Below are 23,107 nucleotides of genomic sequence, written 5' to 3'. Positions count from 1 at the left end.
TTTTATGTGCAGAACAGAAGTGTAGGATACATACCAATCTAACTATTTCTTTAGGCTATTCAAAACCTTTTATAAGAAATCATTTTACATATAGGAACATTAAGGGGGCGTGTTCACCAAACGGGTGTGCCTCATAAGTCTTGAAAAGTGAAAGCCGCTGGCTCTTTGATCGCCCCCTCGTGGCTGGCTGCAAAACAAGTCATAAACCCCGCCCTCTCCATTCAAATGGGACTCTGCTCTAAATAAAAAAATTACACTTCCAATAAAAGATTCCGAAAGATGGTTTTGGTCCTTTCAAGTAGTTGTTATCAGGTTGATATATGTTAATTTTTGTGATAAGTTTCATTTTAGATAGTAATTTGATGCTATAAAAACAGAGCGTGCTGTTATGATTGGCGTGGTTGAATTGCGTGTGAGCGTTTGGGCGGAAGTTTGATACCGCGGCTCCGCCTCTGGCTCCACGGACTATTCCTTTTTCACATGCCTTGGCTCCAAACTAGGGCTGCAACTAACGACTATTTTGATAGTCGACTAGTCACCGACTATTGAAACGATTAGTCGACTAATCGAATAATTATTCATTTTTTCTAAAATTTTGCATGAGATTGCTTTAATTCTGTGGAAAATGATAGTAAACACAAAAAAGAAGGGGGTACTTAAAAAATTGTTTTTTACATTCAATTAAAACAAGTTTTACATTTTTAATAATTGCAGCTACTATGATTTTACCAAAACGAAGTTATGTATTTCAGCTATTTTAATATATATACTTATTTATAAATATATATGCTGTATTTTTTTAAGTTTTGAAGGTTTAAATCAAAACAAACCAACTGCAGTTGAATTGATATTAATTTGTATGCACAACCAAAAAAACGAGATTTCTGAAAAATTAAAAAAACAGAGTTATATATATACTCAGTGAGGGCATTCGCCTGTTATGGGGTGCACATCTGCATCTTTTGCAGAAAGGGGTCCATGGTGGCTCTCTTCTTCAGACTGCATGCATTTAATTTAAAATTCTTTTGTCAGGCACAGTCAGGCATAACGTAAATCCTTTATTTATTTATTTTAAAGTGAAAAACGCTTATAAAATGTACAATGTACATCCAAAACAAAACGTATCGGCTTCCATGTTATTTAAATCTTACCGAGGCGAGTCAAACTCAGTTTCATTCAACTGTCCGATGTGCTTTCTCTTTAAATGTTCGTGCATGACCGAGGTGCTGCCGTGATACGCAAAGACTGCTTTGCAAATCATTTTTATTCGCCGTATCCAGGCTAAAATGCTCCCAAACTTCAGATGTTTTGGTACGCACAGCTGCTGCGTTGGACGCCGCCGTTTCTGTTATTGCTGAGCACAGAAGCTAATGCGCATGTGCGACTCTCAGCAGAGTTTGTAATGAAGAGAGATGCCTCACTCGGCCAGAAAAAACATGTGTGGCGACAACTTCGACAATGATATTCATTGTCGACTATTTCTATTATCGATTTTTGTCGACAACGTCGACGAATCGTTGCAGCCCTACTCCAAACTGACGTAACATTTTACGTAATATGGCGGCGACCATGGTCGGACATTTTTGGCTTTATTTCATTACAATGGAGGGAGGCGACGTCGCGTCGTCCATCTTTTTTTACAGTCTATGACACCATAGCTTTAAATTTGACTGAAAACGCCAGATGGATGCCATCTGTGTTGCCAGCTTTTTTCAGCTGAGTGCTTTGGTTGCAATAATACTTCTGTTTTGTTTGTCGTTGAAAGATGTGCTGGTTGGTTGTTGTAATATTTGTTCTGCCCCTCCTCCACTGTGATTGGACGGGCGAGTGAAAAGTGACGAAGTTGAAACAATTGAAAAATACGCCAGCCGCCAGCATAAACGCCTTTAGGTGCCTGCACACCAAAGCGTTTGAAGGTGGTGGACGCCAACGCCAGCTTTTTTCACCTGAGTGCTTTGGTTGCAATGATGCTTTGTTTATCAGTTGTTGAATGATGTTCAACGGTTGTTCAATTGTTGTTGCAATATTTGTCCCACCCCTCCTCCACTGTGATTGGACGGGCAAGTGAAAAGTGACGAAGTTGAAACAGTTGAAAAAATACGCCAGCCGCCAGCATAAACGCCTTTAGGGGCGTGCACACCAAAGCGTTTGAAGGTGGTGGACGCCAATGCCAGCTTTTTTCACCTGAGCGCTTTGGTTGCAATGATGCTGTGTTTATCAGTTGTTGAACGATGTTTAAACGGTTGTTGCAATATTTGTCCCGCCCCTCCTCCACTGGGATTGGACGGGTAAGTGAAAAGTGACATTGAAAAGCTTTTTCAACTCTGGGCGCTTAGCGCTGAACAAAACATCTGCTGGCGTTTTTCAAAAGCGTCTTGCTTTCTTTAGAAAAAATTGAAAACATACGCCGGCCGCCGGCATAAAGGCCTTGGTGGCTGAAAACTTGAGACGGACGCCGACTGTAGGCAGATGCCAGCTTTGTTTCAGCTGAACACTTTGGGTGCTATGATCAGGGCATGAAATTAACACCCGACCACGCGCCAAATGCGGGTGGATTTTGCAATTGGCGGGTAACACTGTCAATCTACCAGCCACATTGGCGGGTAGCCAATGCGAATCAGTGATGTGCGGGTCATTGTATAAACAACCCACTCCCGACCGACATTTTCAACTAACCCGCCCCGCCCGCAATTGTTCAAAATAGTTTTTAAACTCGACCGACTGACCGCGGCCTGAATATCAATAAAATATTTTTGGATGACTCGTAACCGGCACCCGCTCATTTCTTATCAACCTGCGCATTTTACCGATGCAAATTGAGTGATTCATTGAGAGGATGCGACTGCTGTTTCGCAACGTTCATGCGATTGGAAAGAAGATGAGGCACTTTCCTGACTACGTTTGGATGTGCGAGTAAGTATTAAATTGTTGGTGAGATGGGATGAGAATGCAATGCTGACGTATGCTACTGTACAATCACAGTTGCACAGATGTGTAGTGCTGCTGTGACGGATCAGAACTCTTGATGTGTAAACTTTAGAGAGAGTTGCGCTACTATGCCTTATACTGTAGTACATTAACATACATTTTGCGAATATAGTAATGAAAAACAACGTATGTGCGGCGTTTATGTGCGCAGTTTGCGCCCCCGCTGTCTCTGTGTGCGTGCGCGGGTATAAGGGAACTCAAAAGGGCACATCGGAGAGACGCGTTCCTAAAAGCATGCGTACATAAAATTTTTCTGCTCTTGACAGGGCACATATAAATAAAATGATCTCAACAGTATTCATTTTCTAATAAAACATTTCTTTATGTCTTAAGTGTATGTATAGAGTGTCAAAAACCAGTCTGTGCTGGTCTTAAAGAGACAGTAACCTCAATTAACCTACTTAAGTCTGTGTCATTAATGTTAATCAAACAACCTAAGACAAAGAGAAATTCACATTTGTAGCTCTGAAAAAAAATTATATTTAATTCATACAATAAAGACAGTGTTATAATTCACTATTCGGGCAAAAAAAAACTGGCTGGTAAAAAGTCTCTGTGGCAGGTGGATTTCTAAATCCACCTGCCACAGTGGCTGGTGGTCAAAAAAGTTAACTTCAGGCCCTGGCTATGATACTTCTGCTTTGTTTATCAGTCGTTGAACAATGTGCCAGTTGGTTGTTGTGATATCTATCCTGCCCCTCCTCCACTGTGATTGGACGGCTAAGTGAGAAGTGACATTGATGAACATTTTTCAACTCTAATGAAAAAACAACCGAGTTCTAGCACTCCGTGTGGTGCTTCCATTGGAAACACTTGAAAACATACGCTGGACACCGCTTTAGGAAACTCAAAGACAACCCCTAAGGAAGCTGGGTCAAGGCCATGATATCAATATTAAATTAGCAACAATAAAAATTTATGACAATCCTAAAACTCTAACATTATTTTTACAATGCTTTTTTATATTTGTTGTGTTTATATTACTCCATTTCCATGCATGCACCGTGCTACGGCTATTATAGACAAGACCCGCCACGCACAGCTGTACCTCTTTTTCCTTTATAAACTTCTGGACAGACACTGCTGATGCACTGATCCAGGACCAGAATCTTGCCGCTAATGTAAACTCCATATGTCACAAGTTAAACCACAAAGCTGTTTTCGGATCAGCAAAAACAGAAAGACTACCAGCAACACCTCCATCGAGAGCAAGTGCCAGAAGAAGGCAGGCTTTCATGTGTCACCGTTTACATTTCCCACAGCGGGAGTCTTAAACAAGGGCCACTTCATACAGAAAACCCGCAGGTTATGTCAACAAAGCCCCAAACTTCGCTCGGTCCAACTTGAATTTTTAATTCACATGTATGCATTTGGCAGACCCTTTTATCTCCAGTGCATTTCCAAGTAGACCCTTTGAACCCATCACCATTAAAATTCAGCAAATTAAGCTATGGGGAACATGTCACAAATATAAAGTAAAGGAACAAACATGGCTCGCACACACTTTTAAAAGCTCCTCAACCCTGTGCAATCTGTTTTTCGAATGACATCTGAGTTCCTGGTTAGTTTTGATCTGACAGCTGCAAGCTTGAAGCTTTTCAGTAAGCTCAGTGGTTGCCCACACCAGGTGGCCTTTTCATCCCGGTGGAAACCTCACCGCTATTTATCATTAGAGGTGAATGAGATTAGTTAAAAGCACTTTAATATAGTCAGGATTTTTCCAAATCAACATCCAGCCAATAAAGGCTTTGAGTGAATACCATCAAAAACATATATATCACTTTCTGTCTTTATTAATAGTTTCAGCTCCGAAGCCGCTTCTCTCGGTGTCAAACCCCCCGGTCTGCGATACGGTGATTGTCATTTATGCTAAACACCTCACTCTATTCCCAAGGCGGTTTCATAATAGAGCTTGACTCTGAATGGAGGCCTTATTCCCAAGAATGAAAGACAGAAGAACGTTCAAAAGGGGCATCGGACTTGTGAAAAATGTGGTTTGGGCAATGATGTAAACTGAATTGAGCTTCGAGCATATAGAGGAAGTGGGCTTATGGATGCTAAGTGGAGAAGAGGGAATAGTGAGCTTTTAGTTCATCAGACTGAGTGAAGCATTCAGATGGATGCTGGCCACCGCTTGGATGTGTTCCTGAAACAATAACCATTCAAGCTTTCAGAGTAGCTAAATTGAAATGTTGTCTCACAGTGTACGACTACCCTGGGACCATTACTGAAGCTACTGCATATCATGTTCTCAAAAAACGTGGTAATGTATTCTGAGTACTACAACATGCTAATTTATTTGTAATAAACATACAATATTCAGTGACCTACATTTTTTTGGGAAAATATCAAAGTTGCATGTTCGCTAACTTCTCACTAGAACTAACTTTCGCCATTTTGCAAAATCAAGAGGTTGTAGTGTCATTTTGTGGATCTAGTGAGGCCCTGCCCCAAATGGCACACTCCAGACTTGCGGACTTTCTCAGAGTGATGACATCATGTAGTGCAGACCTTAGGGACTCTTTATGCGAGTCCACGAGGGTGCACCGGAGTTGTATGTTGGGGACAGACTGAAGTGTCATGGCCGGAAATAGGAAGAGAAGTGGTGGTGTTGTTTCAGACTCCTCCCATCAGATTTTTGGGTTAGTAAAGTGTGTGGAGCCTGCAGCAGTGCGGGCTGTGCAGTAGACCGCATTAAGGGTGCAAAGGGGGCGCTGAAGAGCACACTTCGGAACGTAAAAAGTACAAATGGAACCCCCTACGGACTCGTAGACTAAGTGAGCATGCACAATTTAAGGCAACGAGACCGAAAGTCCACAAGAAGTACGCCATTGGTACATGCCCTCAGTAATCACAGATGCAGTGCATCACTTACGCTGCGTCTGAAAACTACTACTTCCATACTACATAGTAGGTGAAAAGCAGTAGTATGTCCGAATTCATAGTATTCGAAAAACATTAGGTGGATGACCTACTACTTCCGACAAGATTCTGAAGTGTTCATTTGATGGCCACTTGCTACCCTGTGTTCTCCCAGGAGAGGAGTTAGGGGCAGTTCACATATCGCATCTTTTGCGCCCTCAAGTTCGTTATTTTAAAATAAGGAAGCGGTGCGGTCGCAATGTGCACACTGTGCGACGTGCTCGTTTTTTCCAGGTACCGCATTGAGTTAAAAACATTTAAACTTTTCAGAATGCCGCAAGCGCACCGCAGGTCATGTGACAAGAACAAACCAACGGTTGCATTTTCTGTGTGGTTTTAGACACGAAATGTGAACCGCTCCTTATCCAACCAAGTAGACGACTGAGGGGCGTTGTTTTAGTCACAAATGCTTAAACGCAGTAACGCATAAAATTTCCTACTTTATTCAAATGCAAATACATGTATTAAACAGCTATCCCTTGTGGTTAAATTGCACTTGTTTAACGTAATTTCATTTAACAACTAACCATGTGATGTATCAACATGGCGGATGTAGTACTGTACGCCCGAATTCATTCATACTATCTATATTCATGCTATATAGTACCTCCTGTTATAACGGTTGATAAGCACTTCATCTAATTCATTACCTACGGTCACATATGCGATTATACGTAGACGGTGTTTTATAAAAAAATGTCCGAAAGCTGTAATGGGGCTTTAACCCATTAACCATAACCAACCTATCCTCCGAACCACTTGATTGTTTTGGTCGTTTGTCCATTTCCCCAAATATGATCAACATTAGCGCCTCTACAGGCAGCAGGTGAAACTTCATATTAGGGTATGAACTTATATATTGGGGTATAATTTTGTGTCTCGTGTGTCTTGTGATCAATTGCATCATTACGATAACTAGGGATGCACCGATACCACTTTTTTGGAATACGAGTACTTGCATTTCAGTACTTGCCGATACCGATACTGAGTACTTAATAAAAAAACATGATTTAAATTTACAGGTAACAGCTTTAGTCATATAATTTAACAAAAAAACAAAGGACTAGTTTTCCAGTTTGTTGTAAACTCTGCCTCTTTGGACAACAGAAGAGGCATTAACCCCTTACACGCCACTCAAACATAGACATTTCTCAGACCGTGGTATCGATTCCAGGTATCGGGGGACTTTTAACAAGTACAAGTACTTTAGAAAATGTGGTATCGAGGCCGATACCCGATACCAGTATCGGAGCATCCCTAACGATAACTATAAGGTAAGATATTAGATTTCACAAACTACTAGTTTTACTGTTTAGAGTTATGCAAATGTGGCGTGATGAGGACATTTGATGATTATACCCACTGTGTAAATGCAACAAAAACAGCATATTTATACATTTATTGACACGTCAACAATACAAGCGTTTTTAGTAAAGCAAATTATCACAGTTATCGTTATTGTTCGGGCGTAGACGCTAATATAGTTATCGTTATAATTAATGTTACAGTTAATGTTATAATGTGAATGGCCCTTTAGACTACATTTACACGATAACAATGTAGTCAAGAAGCTTTATTGTCATTTCAACCACATAACCAAGTGCAGTACATAGTAAAATGAGACGTTTCTCAGACCATGTTGCTACACACAGTTGCTGAAAACAATGTTATTGTGATTTCACTCTCTTCCTGAAACACACTGATTTTGTACAAATCTCGTCGATCTGAAAAGCTCTGTGTCCCTGATTGGCGGGCTAACCTGTACGTTGTGATTGGCCTGAATACCTCTGACGTCAGCCGGAAATGTGACGCTACTTACCATGTTTGAAAGATTTGCTCACAATGCAATCCTAACAAGATTTAACCTACAGGCTGAGAACAAAGCGGGAGGAATTATGATAATGTCGGTCTTGTCTACATCACCAATCCCAGGAAGTAAACTGTTGCCTACAATCCATGTGTTTGTTGTAGTCCAAGAAAAGAGATTTATGTTGGAGACGATAACTTGCGTCATCTTTTACTTGTATATCGTTAAAGGACAAGTTCGGTATTTTAAACTTAAAGCCCTGTTTTCAGATTGTTTATGGTGAAATAGAATGGTTTTGACTGAAATTTCGACATTTGCGGCTGCCCTGAGGTTTTTCGCGTGTTTGTGTTTCACCTCACACCCCTACAATGGGTTTAATGGTGCACTGGAACAATCCTTCCTAAAATGCATTAAACTTTCGTTTACAAAGACGTGAAACTCACCGAGTGGTCAGGGGTGTTCACTGATATGCTCACACAAAAATCGCTGCAAAAGATGTTTCCAACAGCTGTTTTAGCATTCGTTGTTAACTTGTGGACCTATTTTTCCAAACGGCTCACACCCGTACATTCTTCCACTTAGAGCTTGAATAATAGACACTCCAGCCCAGGTGGTGGCGCTAACCCGCCATTGCCAATTGCAAGAATAGAAACAAAGTTCCCGGCGCGGAGTAATACCTTACCTCACAGGACATCTAATACAAGTCAATGGAGTTGGTAAAAACTAGGATAAAACTTGTTGGAATGAGTCTTTTGCAGCGATTTTTTTGTGAGCATACCAGTGAACACCCCTGACCACTCGGTGAGTTTCACGTCTTTGCAAACGAAAGTTTAATGCATTTTAGGAAGGATTGTTTCAGTGCACCATTAAACCCATTGTAGAGGTGTAAGATGAAACACAAACACGCGAAAATTCTCAGGGCAGCCGCAAATGTCGAAATTTCAGTCAAAACCATTCTATTTCACAATAAACAATCTGAAAACAGGGCTTTAAGTCTAAAAAACCGAACTTGTCCTTTAACATGTACTAATACTTACACACCAAAGGAAATGTAAAATTGTGAATCGGATGATAGGTGCTCTTTAAACACCAAACTTTAACAGTTTGCATTTTCAGGTCCCTAAAATGTTGTCGGCGTTAAAAAACCGCATAAAAAAAAACGGTTTATGTTGAAAATTTTGTTGTGTTGATGACCCCCTCAAATTATAATAAAAATGATGATAACATTTCAAAAAATATAATTCTTGAACAATATTGTACAAATATTTTGTTGCCTTTCATTTAAAAGTACAATCATTTCAACTTAATATTTAAAATTTTTACCAGTGGCGAGTTGCTGTAACTTGTAAGCTACATTTTTTTTAAATAGTAAGCTGAAATTACTTTCATACTTAAAAAAATGTTCTGATATTTTGCTTGATAAATGCACCTTGGTTTGAAATAAAATCCCAATTTATAATAATTATGTTTTAGAATTGTATAAAGTTCAAAAGGCTATTAAAGTGGTCAATAAAACAGTCAGAACTTGTCTGCTGTCCATCTTAGAGGTTTCTATAGTTAGTTGTCCATTGCATTTGTAAACTGTGTTGTGAGGGAAGACTAAAGCACGCTGTGAATGAATGGAGAAGGGGGTTGCATTCCTGGGCCAGGGTTTAGTTGACTCAGTGGAGTGGGTGTGTGCGACAGGCTGTGAGAGTGTGTATGTGCCCGGGTGAATATGAGGGAATGTAGAGCCACAGCCAACCTCACAGCTAATTAGTTCAACCCTTGACAAAAGGTGGGCCAGCCACTGAAGAGAACCCCCGGGGCGAGCGTAACGGGCCACTATAGACTGTTCCCGGAGGCTGGAGAGGAGACGGGAGATAGAGGATCTCCTCATGTTCAACTTAACTGATGTTTATTCAATTTTCACTTCTTAGTAGCACGTAAGATCTAGAAAGGGAGGACGTGTTATTTCGAGACCTGTGGAATTGGTGCAGTTGGAAATTATGTCGGGAGCGGAGTCTGATGATGACAGAACCTTCAAAGACTGTGAGTGGGAGATCTTAAAAGTTTTATATTTATTCTGGTCTTTAATGCTATTTAATAAGCAATATAAAACAAATTGCATGTCTCAAAATGTCCAGCTGTTATTTTAGCATTTGTTTAAAAGTAAGCTCAAGTATAAAGGGTGAAATTAAACGCTTACATAAACTGTGCTGAAGCACATAGACATGAACTGGGTGGTGCTCATAGCAGCTGACTCTTTTAAAAGCAAACAAAAAGCTGGGAATACTCACGCTGCAAAAACAACTCATATATGGTCTCTTTACAATAACATATCTTTGGTTCCCTTTTTAAATATTATTACAAACCCCTTTAGTGGGGGTCTATTTTGTATGCCATGCCCAAACATATTAAAACAAGACTGCACAAACAGTGGTGTAACTGTGGGTGCGAAACATTGAAAACACACCACAGCTTGTCCACCTCTCTCTCTCTCTCTCTCTCTCTCTCTCTGTAGGCACCTGTTTGTTTTCCTAGGAAAAACTTTTCCATGTGCTGATGTTTGGACAGCAATCATGCTGATGTTACAGTGGATTTTGGTTTAAGTTTAAAGATGAAGTAAAGATAAACATCAAAACTAGAATGTGTGTACTAAATTTCAATATTGAGAGACTAAAATAACTCAAATAAAGTAAAATAAGTCATAAACAAACAAACAAAAAAAATCTGTCAATGAAAAAGTGTTGATTGAACAAAAAATAGTACAAATAGATGCAAATATGTGACCCTGGACCACAAAACCAGTAATATGTTTTTTTTTTGACTGAGATTTATAATCTGAAAGTAGAATAAATAAACTTTCCATTGATGTTAATAGGATAGGACAAGATTTGGTCGAGATACAACTATTTGAAAATATATTTAAGGGTACAAAAAATATTCAGCAAATTGCCTTTAGAGTTGTCCAAATGAAGTCCTTAGCTTTTTTAAAAGCTTATTACTAATGATAAATAAATTTTTGATATACTGTATTTATGGTAGGAAATTTACGAAATATCCTCACAGAACATGATACAAATGATTTTTGGCATTAAAAAAATGATCATTTTGACCAATACAATGTATTGTTGGCAAATACTACATATATATTTATGCGACTTGTTTCACATGACTTGTTTTGTGGTCCAGGGTCACATATTGCCTTGGGAATTTATGGCCACATTTTGACAACTCTCACCAAATAAAAAACCTGGCAGAAGTTGTTAAGCATTTTTGCGGTTTCTCACAAAGAAATAAAAGGACATTAATATATTTAGACATGAACAAGCCTTGTAATAAATTCAGTACATTCTGTAATTTCTTAAAACAATCCGCTTTTTCAGTAAAACCAACCAAAATCAAGTGTTGAGTAAATACATCAAATCTCAAGTCTTCTTACCTTACTTAATTCGCATTGGTATTTTATAATGATTTATAATTTGTTTTGTTGGGTCGAAGGAAATAAGGAAAGGAAAAAAATTTAACATATATATTTTATATTATATTATAACATCTTATAACTTAAAACTTTTTGAACATACTATGGGATTATTATCTATAAACAGAAATAAGAGAAGACAGCTACAATGTCACATGTGTGTGGTGCTGCAGATGAGTAAAAGTCGCGATCGACTTTACATGTTGTGACGTACTTCCAAATGAAACGGAATAGAGTGCTGCACGGATGATGTATTTTTGTAGGCAAAACCTGGAAGTGAAGTCAATGGGTTCTTTAAATGGGGTTTTGGTTAAACTCCTTAAATAAAATCTTGGGTCAACACAAGCACAAAATATTATTCTTCGACAAAAAACATAGTAATACCCTTACTTGTGACTTTTAAAGCTTTTATGTGTCTTTAAGGGCAGTTGCTAACAAGTTGCTACATGGGACTACATTTGTTAAACCTCATCAGGCATAAAAATCTCAAAAACACCTTAACATGCACTGTCAGAAAAAAAGGTTTAAAATTGTACCTTTTCTGTCACTGGGGTGGTACCCTCAAAGTTTCAGTTTTGTACCTTTTATGGCTATACAACACATTGAAATGTTGTACCTTTTGGGGTACAATATTATACCTTAAGGACCTATTGTGTGCCTTTTAAGGACCAATTTTGTTCCAAATAAATGTTAGTACAAAACATTTAACTGTACCTTTAAAGGTACAGTTCCCAACAATGATTAAACCATGAAGTGTTTCGTTAACAGGAAACGTGTTTTTAAATGTTTTTACTAAAGTTTGAACGAGTTGTCAAAAGCTTTGTGGTGATAGCCGTTGATGTCGAGAGACCGTGGTGTAGTTTTCTTTTGATTTCTAATAAACGCATTTAGACTAAAAAATGTATAAATGTTGTGTTCATCAAACACAGAGCTTATTTTTTGCAATATTCCAAAATTAATGGTGTGAGGGGTGATGGAGGATGAACCCAAGTGCAGACGATGGGGGGTTTAAACAAAGACACTTTAATAACAGAAGAAACAAAAGGCCCACGTGGGGGCAAACAACATCAAACAGGGCAACACAACAAGACTAAGACAGTAAAACTACTTGACTTCACTTGACACAATCTCTAACACTAGACTAAACCACACAACAGCACTAACATGACGGTACAAAATGATCCTGCACAGGGCTAAAGAAACAATGACATTAAATAAGAAAACCAAACAAGATAACGAGGAGGGAACAGGTGATGGGAATAAACTAATGATTAACAATAAGCAGGAGAACGAGGGGGCGGGGACAAGAGACAAGACACCGGAGGCACATGACTCAATACACAAAGCCATGAACCTCCACATAGAACTGACAGAATCCTGCCATCATGACTTAGACAAATACAAAACATAACTCAAAAGCAGGACCCTGACAAATGGGCTTTTTGTTGATGGAACCAGTTTCCCGCTAACATCCGGGTTGGTCTACAAAAATCCATCATCCCTGCAGAACACAAAGAAAATAACTGGTGTGGCTTGTGAATTGATTGGATATAGAAAAGTAGGCATTTCATTCAGAAACCCAAGCTGTCTAGCTGACGTCATCAGAGAATGATTGCCCGGAAGAGGGCGGGAGTAAATTTTTAGATTTTGATGAAGTTTATGAGGGCACATGCATTAAATGTTTAAACGTTTATGAACACTGCAATATTCCATAAAAAAACAAGAATTGTCAGTTTTGATTTCAAATTACTCCACAAATAAACTGCAATTTTCAACATGATCTATGAATTTTGTGCCATGGACACAAATAAATTAATAAAATTTTGCACGACTATTAAACTTTTCTGTGAGATCAGTCTGCCAATTTTATTTTTCAAACAGAGATGGCGACAGAGAGGCAAACATTACGAATTGCAGCCATAAAAAGACTCCCGGCTGGCATTAACTGTTCCCGAACACAGAATGTTAACATTCATAATATACAGAGGTTTAATGTTTATCATGTCTAACACTCAAAGTGGTTACAAGAGGTTTTTCCACTGCTGTGTTTATTGAAAACGTGCCTGTTCATCCAACAAAACCCAGTTCACTGAGTGTCACATCCAAACTGTTCAGATGAAACTTTACAACAATCTAAATAAAGTTAGTTTTAACAAATTAAACAGTCTTACAGTTAAAAACAGCTGAGAGATGTAAATGTCATTTGGCTGTTTTATTTATCTTCACGTTTACACACCCACATCCCCAAATGTATAAAACTGTTATTACTTCTCTTTGTGCCATTAGTGAATGTTGTGGAGCTGCTTCACAAGTTCTGGGAAGATAAACAGGTGAAAAATGTGATGGAGACAGAAAGTTTGGTGGTTTATGAGTCCATCCCCTCACCCAGCCCTCCATTCATTTGTTACGTCACTTTACCAGGAGGCAGCTGCTTTGGAAATTTCAAGGTAATCATTTTAATACATCTTGCTTTTGTTGTAAATAAAAAAAATTACGAGTGATTTGTTCCTTATACTTTCACAAACGTTCAAGCCTATTTCGACTACAAAATTTGTATAGTTTCATTAACCTCTTCAGCTCTGCATCATATTTTGAATTTTTTACAGAATTAGGCATACCAGAATTTAAAAGAGAGCCCTACTCGCATATTTTGGAATAAATTGATACAAATGGTCTCATTTGACAGAAAACTCTGAATTTTAAAACATGGGTAAAATATTGCAAATTTTGTATTTTATTTGTTTACAATACTGTGATAAACACTGACAAAAACTCAGATTTTTGTTATTTTTTTAATTAAGATTTTATTTAAGAATCTGTAATTTAGGACATGTTTGGTCTATGTCACTTTAGACAATATCTTTTGATTCCAAAAGGTGGCAATAAACAGGAGAAAAAAGAATTTTGTTGATAGCATCTTCTAAGCAAAAGTTATTTAGCTTTAATCGAAAGGAGGCGTTAGACTCGAAGAAATATAATGCATACGTTTACTTGTTTACATAAGTCATTTCAGTTTTCGTGAATCTTTTGAAAATTATTATTGGTTATGTCACTTTAATGTATAAGATCGGTGAAATAAAGTACACAGTGACATTCCTGAGAGTGAGAGCTTTCATTTGATGTGTGATTTGTATATGTTTGGTGAGTTTGTGTGCTATAAATATGAAATATGAACATTATTCATATGATTTTCGCAAGGGGGGGTGGTTGCGAAAGAACGAATTTAGACCTTATTATTTTCTTTTATGTAAAATTAAAGCAAATATCATGGGACTTGCAATAAAGCAGAGGTTCTACTCTTTCAAAAAATACCATATATGACTAGTTTTTTGCTTTACAGTTTATAGATTTTTACAAAATAATTGTATGACCTCCCAGCGGACCCACCGGTGGGTCCTAGGGCGTGGCCAGAGCTCAAGAGGTTAAACAGCGTCTTATCAGATCTTTTCAGTGTTGTTGTAAAAGAAGAGGCACTTGTGAATATTTGTAAGGCCCCCAGGTGGTTTTAATTTGCCAAATTACAGCAGCCAACCGCAAATCAGTTCCCTTGCATTTAAATGGAGTGAGCATTTGCAAAAAATTAATGAGTTTATTTGTCGCCGTGAAGCATGTGACACGAACAGGAACTGAGCCTGAAAGTTTTCTTTTCTTTGATTGTAGGTTGTGAAAATAAACAATAAAGCATGGGTTAGTAATACGATTTCCAGAGAAGAGCATGTTGTTCTCTTCATCATTAAAATAATGCTATAGTCTAGTTCTGTTCTGTAAAAATGCATGCAAAATCATGCAATTGCCAAAAATAATTAGTTTAAATGCTGTTTCTGCAACAAAGCTGTATTCTTTAATCAGTGATAATAATAATAATTGTAATGTGCAGCAGGGTTTTTCTTAAGTATAACAAATCCAGAAATAAACCACAGCGCTGTTAACGTCAATCTACCTCTGATCGTGTTTAGGGAGCATAGACATAATCTGAAACTTCATCCTATCATGTGGTTTGTATGCATTATGTGGCTCAGTTTAGAGGACTTGTTTAATGTAAGGCATGATTATTGGAGTGTTTATGTTATCAAGAACAATTCCTAATGCTTATCCAATCAGAGCAGCTCATCATATTTCAGGATTATTTATCAACATTTCATGATTACGAGAAATGGATAATCTCTCTCTCTCTCTCTCTCTCTCTCTCTCTCTCTCTCTCTCTCTCTCTCTCTCTCTCTCTCTCTCTCTCTCAGTATTGTTACAGTAAAGCTGAGGCCAGGCGTGATGCAGCTCGTATCGCATTCATGAACTCAACATTTAATGAGTTGCCCTGTCGCCGTATCACTCCTGAGTTCATTTCATGCAGTGTAAAGGAGGCCGTCAGCACCACCAGTGTGAGTTATAACACTAATCTGCAGATCAACAAAGTGTACTAAAGCTATTTAGGATTTGTTTGTCATAGTAACAGTTGCAAGAAATCTCGTACATTGTAACATATGTTTGTAATTTTAACAGATAAAGAATGTACAAAATGCTACAGTAAAAACCGTTAACCGTAAAAAACATTCACCTACAGTATACAGTAAGTAAGGAATAATTGACGACGGGCCATTGGATTATAAGAAAATAATGCACACCCAAGGTGTAATGCGGCATGATGCGAAGCGGAGTGCCTTACACCGTGGGTGTGCATTATTTTCAAATAATTCAATGGACCGGAGTCAATTATTCCTCTTATACCACGGTTATCACAAACATTGCTCTGGTGCCTATTTTTAAGACATTTGACAAGTTAGGTGTGCGGTTATCAGAAAATAATGCATACCCACGGAACATTTCTCAGCCAATCAGAATACAGCATTCAACAGACCCATGGTATAAAATACTTTAATAGATACAAGCAACCCAGTCTCACCCCATGTCGTCAATATTTGACGACACTTGACCATTCGTCATATGTTGACGCGAAGGGTATACCTTTCGCGTCATTTTTTGACGAACTGGGGACTTCAATACTATTATCCGTTGCATTCTCTTTCCTATTTTATTACCATTTCCGCGTCGGTTTAGGGTTAGATTTACATAATGACATCCCTACCCAAACCTAACTCTAACCCCAACGCCAGGTGACAACTGTTTCATGTCGCGTACCTAACTCTAACCCCAACGCCAGGTGACAACTGTTTCATTTCGCGTACACTGTTTAATTTTGCGTAATCTAACACTAAACCGACGCGAAAATGGTAATAAAATAGGAAAGAGAATGCAACGGACTTAATAGTATTGAAGTCCCCAGTTCGTCATAAAATGACGCGAAGGGTATACCATATACAACATATGACGAATGGTCAAGTGTCGTCAAATATTGACGACATGGGGTGAGACTGTGTTAATACAAGGCATGACCCATAATTTTAATGTAAGTAAATGTCTGTATAAAACATCAATTTATGGTAAAAATCTGTCTAATGCATGTACTTTAAAGAGCACCTATTGTCCGATTCACGTTTTTACATTTCCTTTGGTGTGTAAATGTGTGTTAGTACATGTTAACAATATGCAAAAGGTACAAACCCCTAAGTAAACGAAGACGCGAGTTCTCGTCTCCAACGCAAATCTGTTTTCTTGGACTACAACAAACACACGGAATGTAGGCAACAGTTTACTTCCTGGGATTGGTGATGTAGACAAGACCGACATTATCATAATTCCTCCTGCTTCGGACTCACAGCCTATAAGTTAACTCCTGTTAGCATTGCATGCTGACCGAATCTTTCAAACATGGTAAGGGGCGTCACATTTCCGGCTGACATCAGAGGTATTCAGGCCAATCACAACGTACAGATTACCGGCCAATCAGGGACACAGAGCTTTTTAAATCTGTGCGTTAAATCCGAGTGAATCTGGATCTACAAAAATGCATGATTTGTGGAAAATAATGTGTTTTTTAACCATAAACCACGTTGTATTTTAACAAATGCACAAAATAATGTTTTTTAGCAAAGAATTAGGTGCTCTTTAACTGTTAAATACTGTTAATTTTTAATGCTAATGCTGTTGGTTTTTCAAGTCACGCTAAAATGTATGCTAAAAAAGCGGTAAAAGAACAACAACCATGCACATTTTAGAGTTTAGATGCAAAACCCACTAAGGGGCCAGTCACACCAAAAGCGTTTATGGCAGTTGGAGGCGCCTTTTTTGAATGATATTCTATGGTCAGGGAGCATTTGCGCGCTGTTTATGCACGCTGAGCGCCTTGCGGTTTTTGCCACAGCACGTGCCTTTGATGGAGCGCTGAGAGCGGAGAAGCGCCCGACGTCATTCGCGTCTTTCCATTGTCCAATCGAATGAGGGGAGAGGCGGGCCTTATGTTGTGGTGAGGGAAGTTTACAGTTGCTCTGAAGAACCGGACTACACTCGCTCACTCTCCCCTGCGTGTTTGTGCACCTCTCACCCTCAAACAAGGTCAGAGCAAGCATCCTCTTTTTAAAGTTTCTGCTAACATGACAGTTAACAGCAAAAGAGCGCTCACGCTTCAATATTTGATTGACAAGACAGCTGACTCGGTAGTTGCTTAGCAATATAAAAAGCCGCGTTGCACTGCTCTTTTTTAAAAAAGGCAGTGCGTCGCGCCTTGCGTTTGCAAGCGTTTTTTAAAGCGCGGTTGGTGTGACTAGACCCTAACGGTACATTCACACGGGGCGTAAGCGTTACCGTTTAACGGAAGGCTTGTCTGAGTGGCCGCTACACATGCTCCGTTCTTCCATAAACGTAATTGGCTGGCACTGCCTATGTTATTTGCATAAGGCGATCTGATTGACTGACGCACACGTTGCCGCTTGAAAAGTTGAGAAATGTTCAACTTCTGCCTCGAGCAACGGCACTGACGCGGCCCGACGGATCCACAATTCAGTTCGCCAACGCTTGACGTCACCCATTAAAAGTGAATGGGAAGCGTCACCGCTTACGCCCCGTGTGAATGTGCCGTAAGTGTGTCTTGCATTAAGCATTTTTTATCCGACTCTTAATGGATTCAGACTTTTCAAATTTTCTTCCTTTGTTACCAGTTATGTACATTAAGATCTTTTATGTTACACTTTATATTGGTTATTTAACGCGTATAGCATTATTTTTGTGTTACATGTGTTACCCTGATGGTGTTTTTGTATTTGTGCATATAAGGCTGTGGTCTATAAATAAATAATCATAAAAAGCTGTCCTTTTTACCACATGTATTATGCTACTGTACTGAACCCTAATTGTAGATCTAATTGTTTAATTTTACATCACTGTTTGTGCACACAGCTCGATTTACATTCTGTGTGGCAATATTGAAGGCCACCCACTGTAGTTATAGATACATGTCAACACATTGACTGCATCCCACATGTTTGACATTGCCCATAAATACAGTAAAGAGCCAAGAATCAATTTCAGTGTTAAATTGGCTTTGTACCAAGTAAAAAGTAATGTCATCCTCCTTCACTCCTGCCTTCCTGCCAAGATTTTCACAGTCTGTGGGAATGTGGGTGTGCATGTGTGGTCTCGCTTCACTCTCATGTCATTTATCCTCTGCTGTCCTGCCGTTTTCTCCTCTTACAATAAAGACAAGATTCTCCGACCGGATAACAAAGCAAAGGGGTGTCTAATGAAACCCAGACCACCCTTTGTATTCGAGTCCGTTCGGCCTGAGTAATGACACATCCTCTGTCCCACATTTGCAGGGTAACATCACAGATGCCTCCGACCCTAGCACCAGTATAGGAGCTTATTGCCTCATGCTGGAGCTGAACACTGGGAGAACCATGCTGGAATTTCAGGTTGGAAACTAGCAATCATTTTTTTTAATATGCTAGTCGACCATAACTGTGTTGTACACCTGCAAAATTAAGTTATTGAAGCTGGTTGACTTAAGAAATCTTGGTGGGCACACCAACATGCCGGCATCCCATGCTGAGGAACAGCTGTCTAAACTTTGTTGGTGCTATGCTGGTTTTTTCAGCTGGGAAAGTGTTTGTGGCGTTTAAATGTAAAATGTAATAGACAGAAGTGCATGTGTCCAGAAAGACATGCACCAGTTACGCTATTCACGATGAGGCTGTTTCTCACACCATCGGTCCAAATCAGCAGAAAGAAAAACAGTAAAGCAACAATACATGTCACAATGATGTCACAATGAATTTATGTGCACACATATTGGCTATTAAAAAATGTAAAAGACGGAAGTGTAACATCATCCCTCTTTCTTTTGGTCAAGGAAATAATGACAGTTTTTCAACTTTTGCACTGGAATGGATCTCTGAAGGCTTTTCGGGAGATGAGATGTAGTCGTCAGGTAAGAATAAATATATATTTTTACATTCATTTAGCAGAATGTTGTTTTGTCTAGAAATATGAATACTGTAAAATTCCTGAAAAAAAAACTTTATCAATGCTCTCTTTCACAGGAAGTGATCCTTTATTATTCACAGCAGCGTCTGAATGAGCGCACACGTAGTCACATGGCTCTGGACTGGCTGCAGAAAGAGCGTCAGTCCCCCGGTCTGCTCTCACAAGAGCTCCAGGTGGCCGTGAAGGAGCTCGGAGAGGCCCGACGAGCCGGCAGGGAACTCCGCTTTTACAAGGAGAAGAAAGAGATCCTGAGTCTGGCTCTGAGTCATGCTAACGCTGAGGATCTAGAGGGTTACCACAGCGAGGAGATGTGTTGGAGAGAAGGGACTGAGTTTGAGTATCGGGAGAAGAGTATGGATGGCAAGCACAGTCAGTTTTACTCTCAGGGGAGTGTGAGCGATGAAGAATCTGTAGAGTGAGCTTATTACGACTTGGATGGCTTATATTATTTGGATAAAATGTAAATAGTGTACATTTTCATTTTTTCTATTTTTGGGGTTTTAATAAGGAATTCATTAAATACAGAAACATTTAAACCCTTTGCAGTCCTAATTAAATTATATAAATTATAATGGTTTCCATACACTCCAATATACACAACCATTTCTAGGGTTTACAAAGAATGGTGTGAAAAGGGAAAAACATCCAGTATGCGGCAGTCATGTGGGCGAAAATGCCTTGTTGATGCTAGAGGTCAGAGGAGAATGGGCCGACTGATTCAAGCTGATAGAAGAGCAACTTTGCCTGAAATAACCATTCGTTACAACCGAGGTATGCAGCAAAGCATTTGTGAAGCCACAACACGCACAACCTTTAGGCGGATGAGCTACAGCAGCAGAAGACCCCACCGGATACCACTCATCTCCACTACAAATAGGAAAAAGAGGCTACAATTTGCACGAGCTCACCAAAATCGGACAGTTGAAGACTGGAAAAATGTTGCCTGGTCTGATGAGTCTGGATTTCTGTTGAGACATTCAGATGGTAGAGTCAGAATTTAGCGTAAACATTTTAGCGTGCTCCTGGTGGTTTAATGGTGTGGGGGATGTTTTCTTGGCACACTTTAGGCCCCTTGGTAACAATTGGGCATCGTTTAAATGCCACGGCCTACCTGAGCATTGTTTCTGACCATGTCCATCCCTTTATGACCACCATGTACCCATCCTCTGATGGCTACTTCCAGCAGGATAATGCACCATGTCACAAAGCCTGAATCATTTCAAATTGGTTTCTTGAACATGACAATGAGTTCACTGTACTAAAATGGCCCCAACAGTCACCAGATTTCAACCCAATAGAGCATCTTTGGGATGTGGTGAAACGGGAGCGTTGTGCCCTTGATGAGCATCCCACAAATCTCCATTAACTGCAAGATGCTATCCTATCAATATGGGCCAACATTTCTAAAGAATGCTTTCAGCACCTTGTTGAATTAATGCCACGTAGATTTAAGGCAGTTCTGAAGGCGAAAGGGGGTCAAACACAGTATTAGTATGGTGTTCCTAATGATCCTTTAGGTGAGTGTATGCTGGGTTATGTTAAACCCAGCATTGGGTCAAAAATGGAAAAACCCAATCCGTTGGGTTGTGATTTAATGTATGCTGGGTTGTTTCAACCCAAAATGCAGCTTGTTTGTACCCATTGTTGGATTAAGTATAAACATTTTCTGAGTTAAAGGCAGGGTGCATGATCCCTGTAAGCCAATGTTGACATTTGAAATGACCTAAACAAACACATCTGGGCCTTCTTTTAATAGACCTGCCCCACACATACTCAACCCAGGCAACAATGTCGGTTACTAGACATGCCTCTTACTGCTAATTGTGTTTTGGTACTCGACTCCCTTTTCCAAAGCGCTTTTCAAAAATCATGCACCCACCTTTAATGTAACCTAACGGCTGGGCCAGGCTGATCTCATGAGAATTTACAAAATAAATTGTACAAAAACAAAAGATTATCATACAAAAACAATAATGAAACCCCACCCCTAACCCCAATGTCACTGGGGCAAAAGCGTACAAAAATGTATGAATTTGATCGTACCAATTAATATGAAAAAGCCACCTCGTAAAATGAGATCGCATTGGCTGGGCTCGTTCCTTTTTGACCCAACGTTGCATAGTATGGTAATTAAAATAACCCAGTACAATAACCCAGCATTTTTACCTTTATGAATCATCAGCCGTTTAACAAATAATTTTATATATTATGGTCCATTTAAATTTATGCATAAGTGACAGCGCATTACAAGGTGTTTTTAGAAGCATGCGTACACCCTGGGTTTGAACCCATAAAAACCTTTGTGGTGCTAATGCTTTACCACTGAGCTACTGTATACAATATTTAATGGTCCAGATAAAATGCCTCCAACAGTACCCAAATGCATTACTAATAAATACCCATGAAGACCATTATAATTTCAGCTAAAACCAATAATACATTGAATAGACCTTTGTAAGGGTTTCAATTGTTTTTTTTTTAGCATGGCAGTTTATAAGACGATATGTTTGCTTCTCAAAAAAAAAATTTTAACACAAAAAATTGTCAAACTATGTACCCCAGCTGTCACTGGGCGACCCCCCTTTCAAAAAGTACAGCTTGGGAAATAAAGAGTTCATAATAGTACCTCATATTGTTACCAAATGTATACATATCTGTACCTAATGGTCCCAGCCCGCGACCCATTTGGGCCTCTCCCTTCCCTCCTCCCCACAGTGTCTGCTGAAAAAAAAATATAGCATGAACCGGCCCGCAGGAAAAAAATATTTACTTACTTTTATATTCGTTGATTATTGATGTAAACGTTTAAGGGGTCGTTCACAACGTCTAAAACGGGTGTTAAATGCCCTTCTTTGTTCTTTCAAAAGTACTTGAGAGGTTGCGCGTCTTCCGTCGCTACGCAACCATGAGCGGTTTGTTAGTTCAAGAACTTCAAGGCACAGCTTTTATTGCCGACACCTCATAAGGAGTGCGAGATGTAATCCAACACATATTAAACTAGGGATGAGGAAAAACCCATCAGGTGCCCAGGTTATGAAAAGAGGATGAGGAGAGATGTGCAACAGCCTACAGTATATATACAGCTCACACACCTCAATAAGAGTGTATAATGAAGTATATCTAATATATCATTATATTGCTTGCTATGCAGTTACACATAGAGCATTGGTTCCCAACCATTTTCACTTCAAGGCCCCCTAGTTGCCCACAACAACATTTAAAGGCCATTTTTTCCAAATAAAATGAACTAGAGCTTAGAATGACTAGACAGATGTATGTTCGCAACGAAAAAAAAAATAAGAAACATATTTTGTTTTAGCTTATTTTAATGCTTGTTTTGTCTGATTTTTTATAATTTTAAGTCATCTTGAGGCCCCCTTGGAAATCTGCTAAGGCCCCCTGTGGCCCCCGGCCCCTTGGTTGGAAAACACTGAAATAGATCAGTAATATAAATTTTTACAGAGATGGAACATAATCAAGTCCAAAATAAATCAAAACAGAAACACATTTTTTTTAATGCCAAAAAATGTAAGGCATATTAGTTCATAAAATGT

At 39.1% G+C, this 23,107-nt stretch overlaps 1 protein-coding gene across 1 annotated transcript; it reads left to right on the top strand.

Moving 5' to 3' along the window:
* Positions 1–9,445: 9,445 nt before the first annotated feature.
* On the top strand, positions 9,446–20,145 carry lix1 (limb and CNS expressed 1). Its single transcript, XM_065284669.1, has 6 exons — positions 9,446–9,748; positions 13,467–13,627; positions 15,416–15,556; positions 18,887–18,982; positions 19,420–19,497; positions 19,610–20,145. Exons 1-6 carry the CDS (start codon positions 9,706–9,708, stop codon positions 19,970–19,972), a joined length of 882 nt encoding a protein of 293 aa, XP_065140741.1. The 5' UTR covers positions 9,446–9,705; the 3' UTR covers positions 19,973–20,145.
* Positions 20,146–23,107: the final 2,962 nt, after the last annotated feature.

This window comes from Paramisgurnus dabryanus, chromosome 5, assembly GCF_030506205.2.
Source record: "Paramisgurnus dabryanus chromosome 5, PD_genome_1.1, whole genome shotgun sequence".
NCBI lineage: Eukaryota > Metazoa > Chordata > Actinopteri > Cypriniformes > Cobitidae > Paramisgurnus > Paramisgurnus dabryanus.
The sequence above is the reverse complement of the archived record's forward strand: the minus strand, read 5'-3'. Positions and strand labels throughout refer to the sequence as shown.

Excerpts from the sequence above, each read along its gene's own strand:
- lix1 (XM_065284669.1), top strand. The coding sequence starts at position 9,706 with ATGTCGGGAGCGGAGTCTGATGATGACAGAACCTTCAAAGACT. Across the intron at positions 18,983-19,419 it reads GAACCATGCTGGAATTTCAG|GAAATAATGACAGTTTTTCA; the intron begins GTTGGAAACTAG and ends CTTTTGGTCAAG. Across the intron at positions 19,498-19,609 it reads AGATGAGATGTAGTCGTCAG|GAAGTGATCCTTTATTATTC; the intron begins GTAAGAATAAAT and ends TCTCTTTCACAG.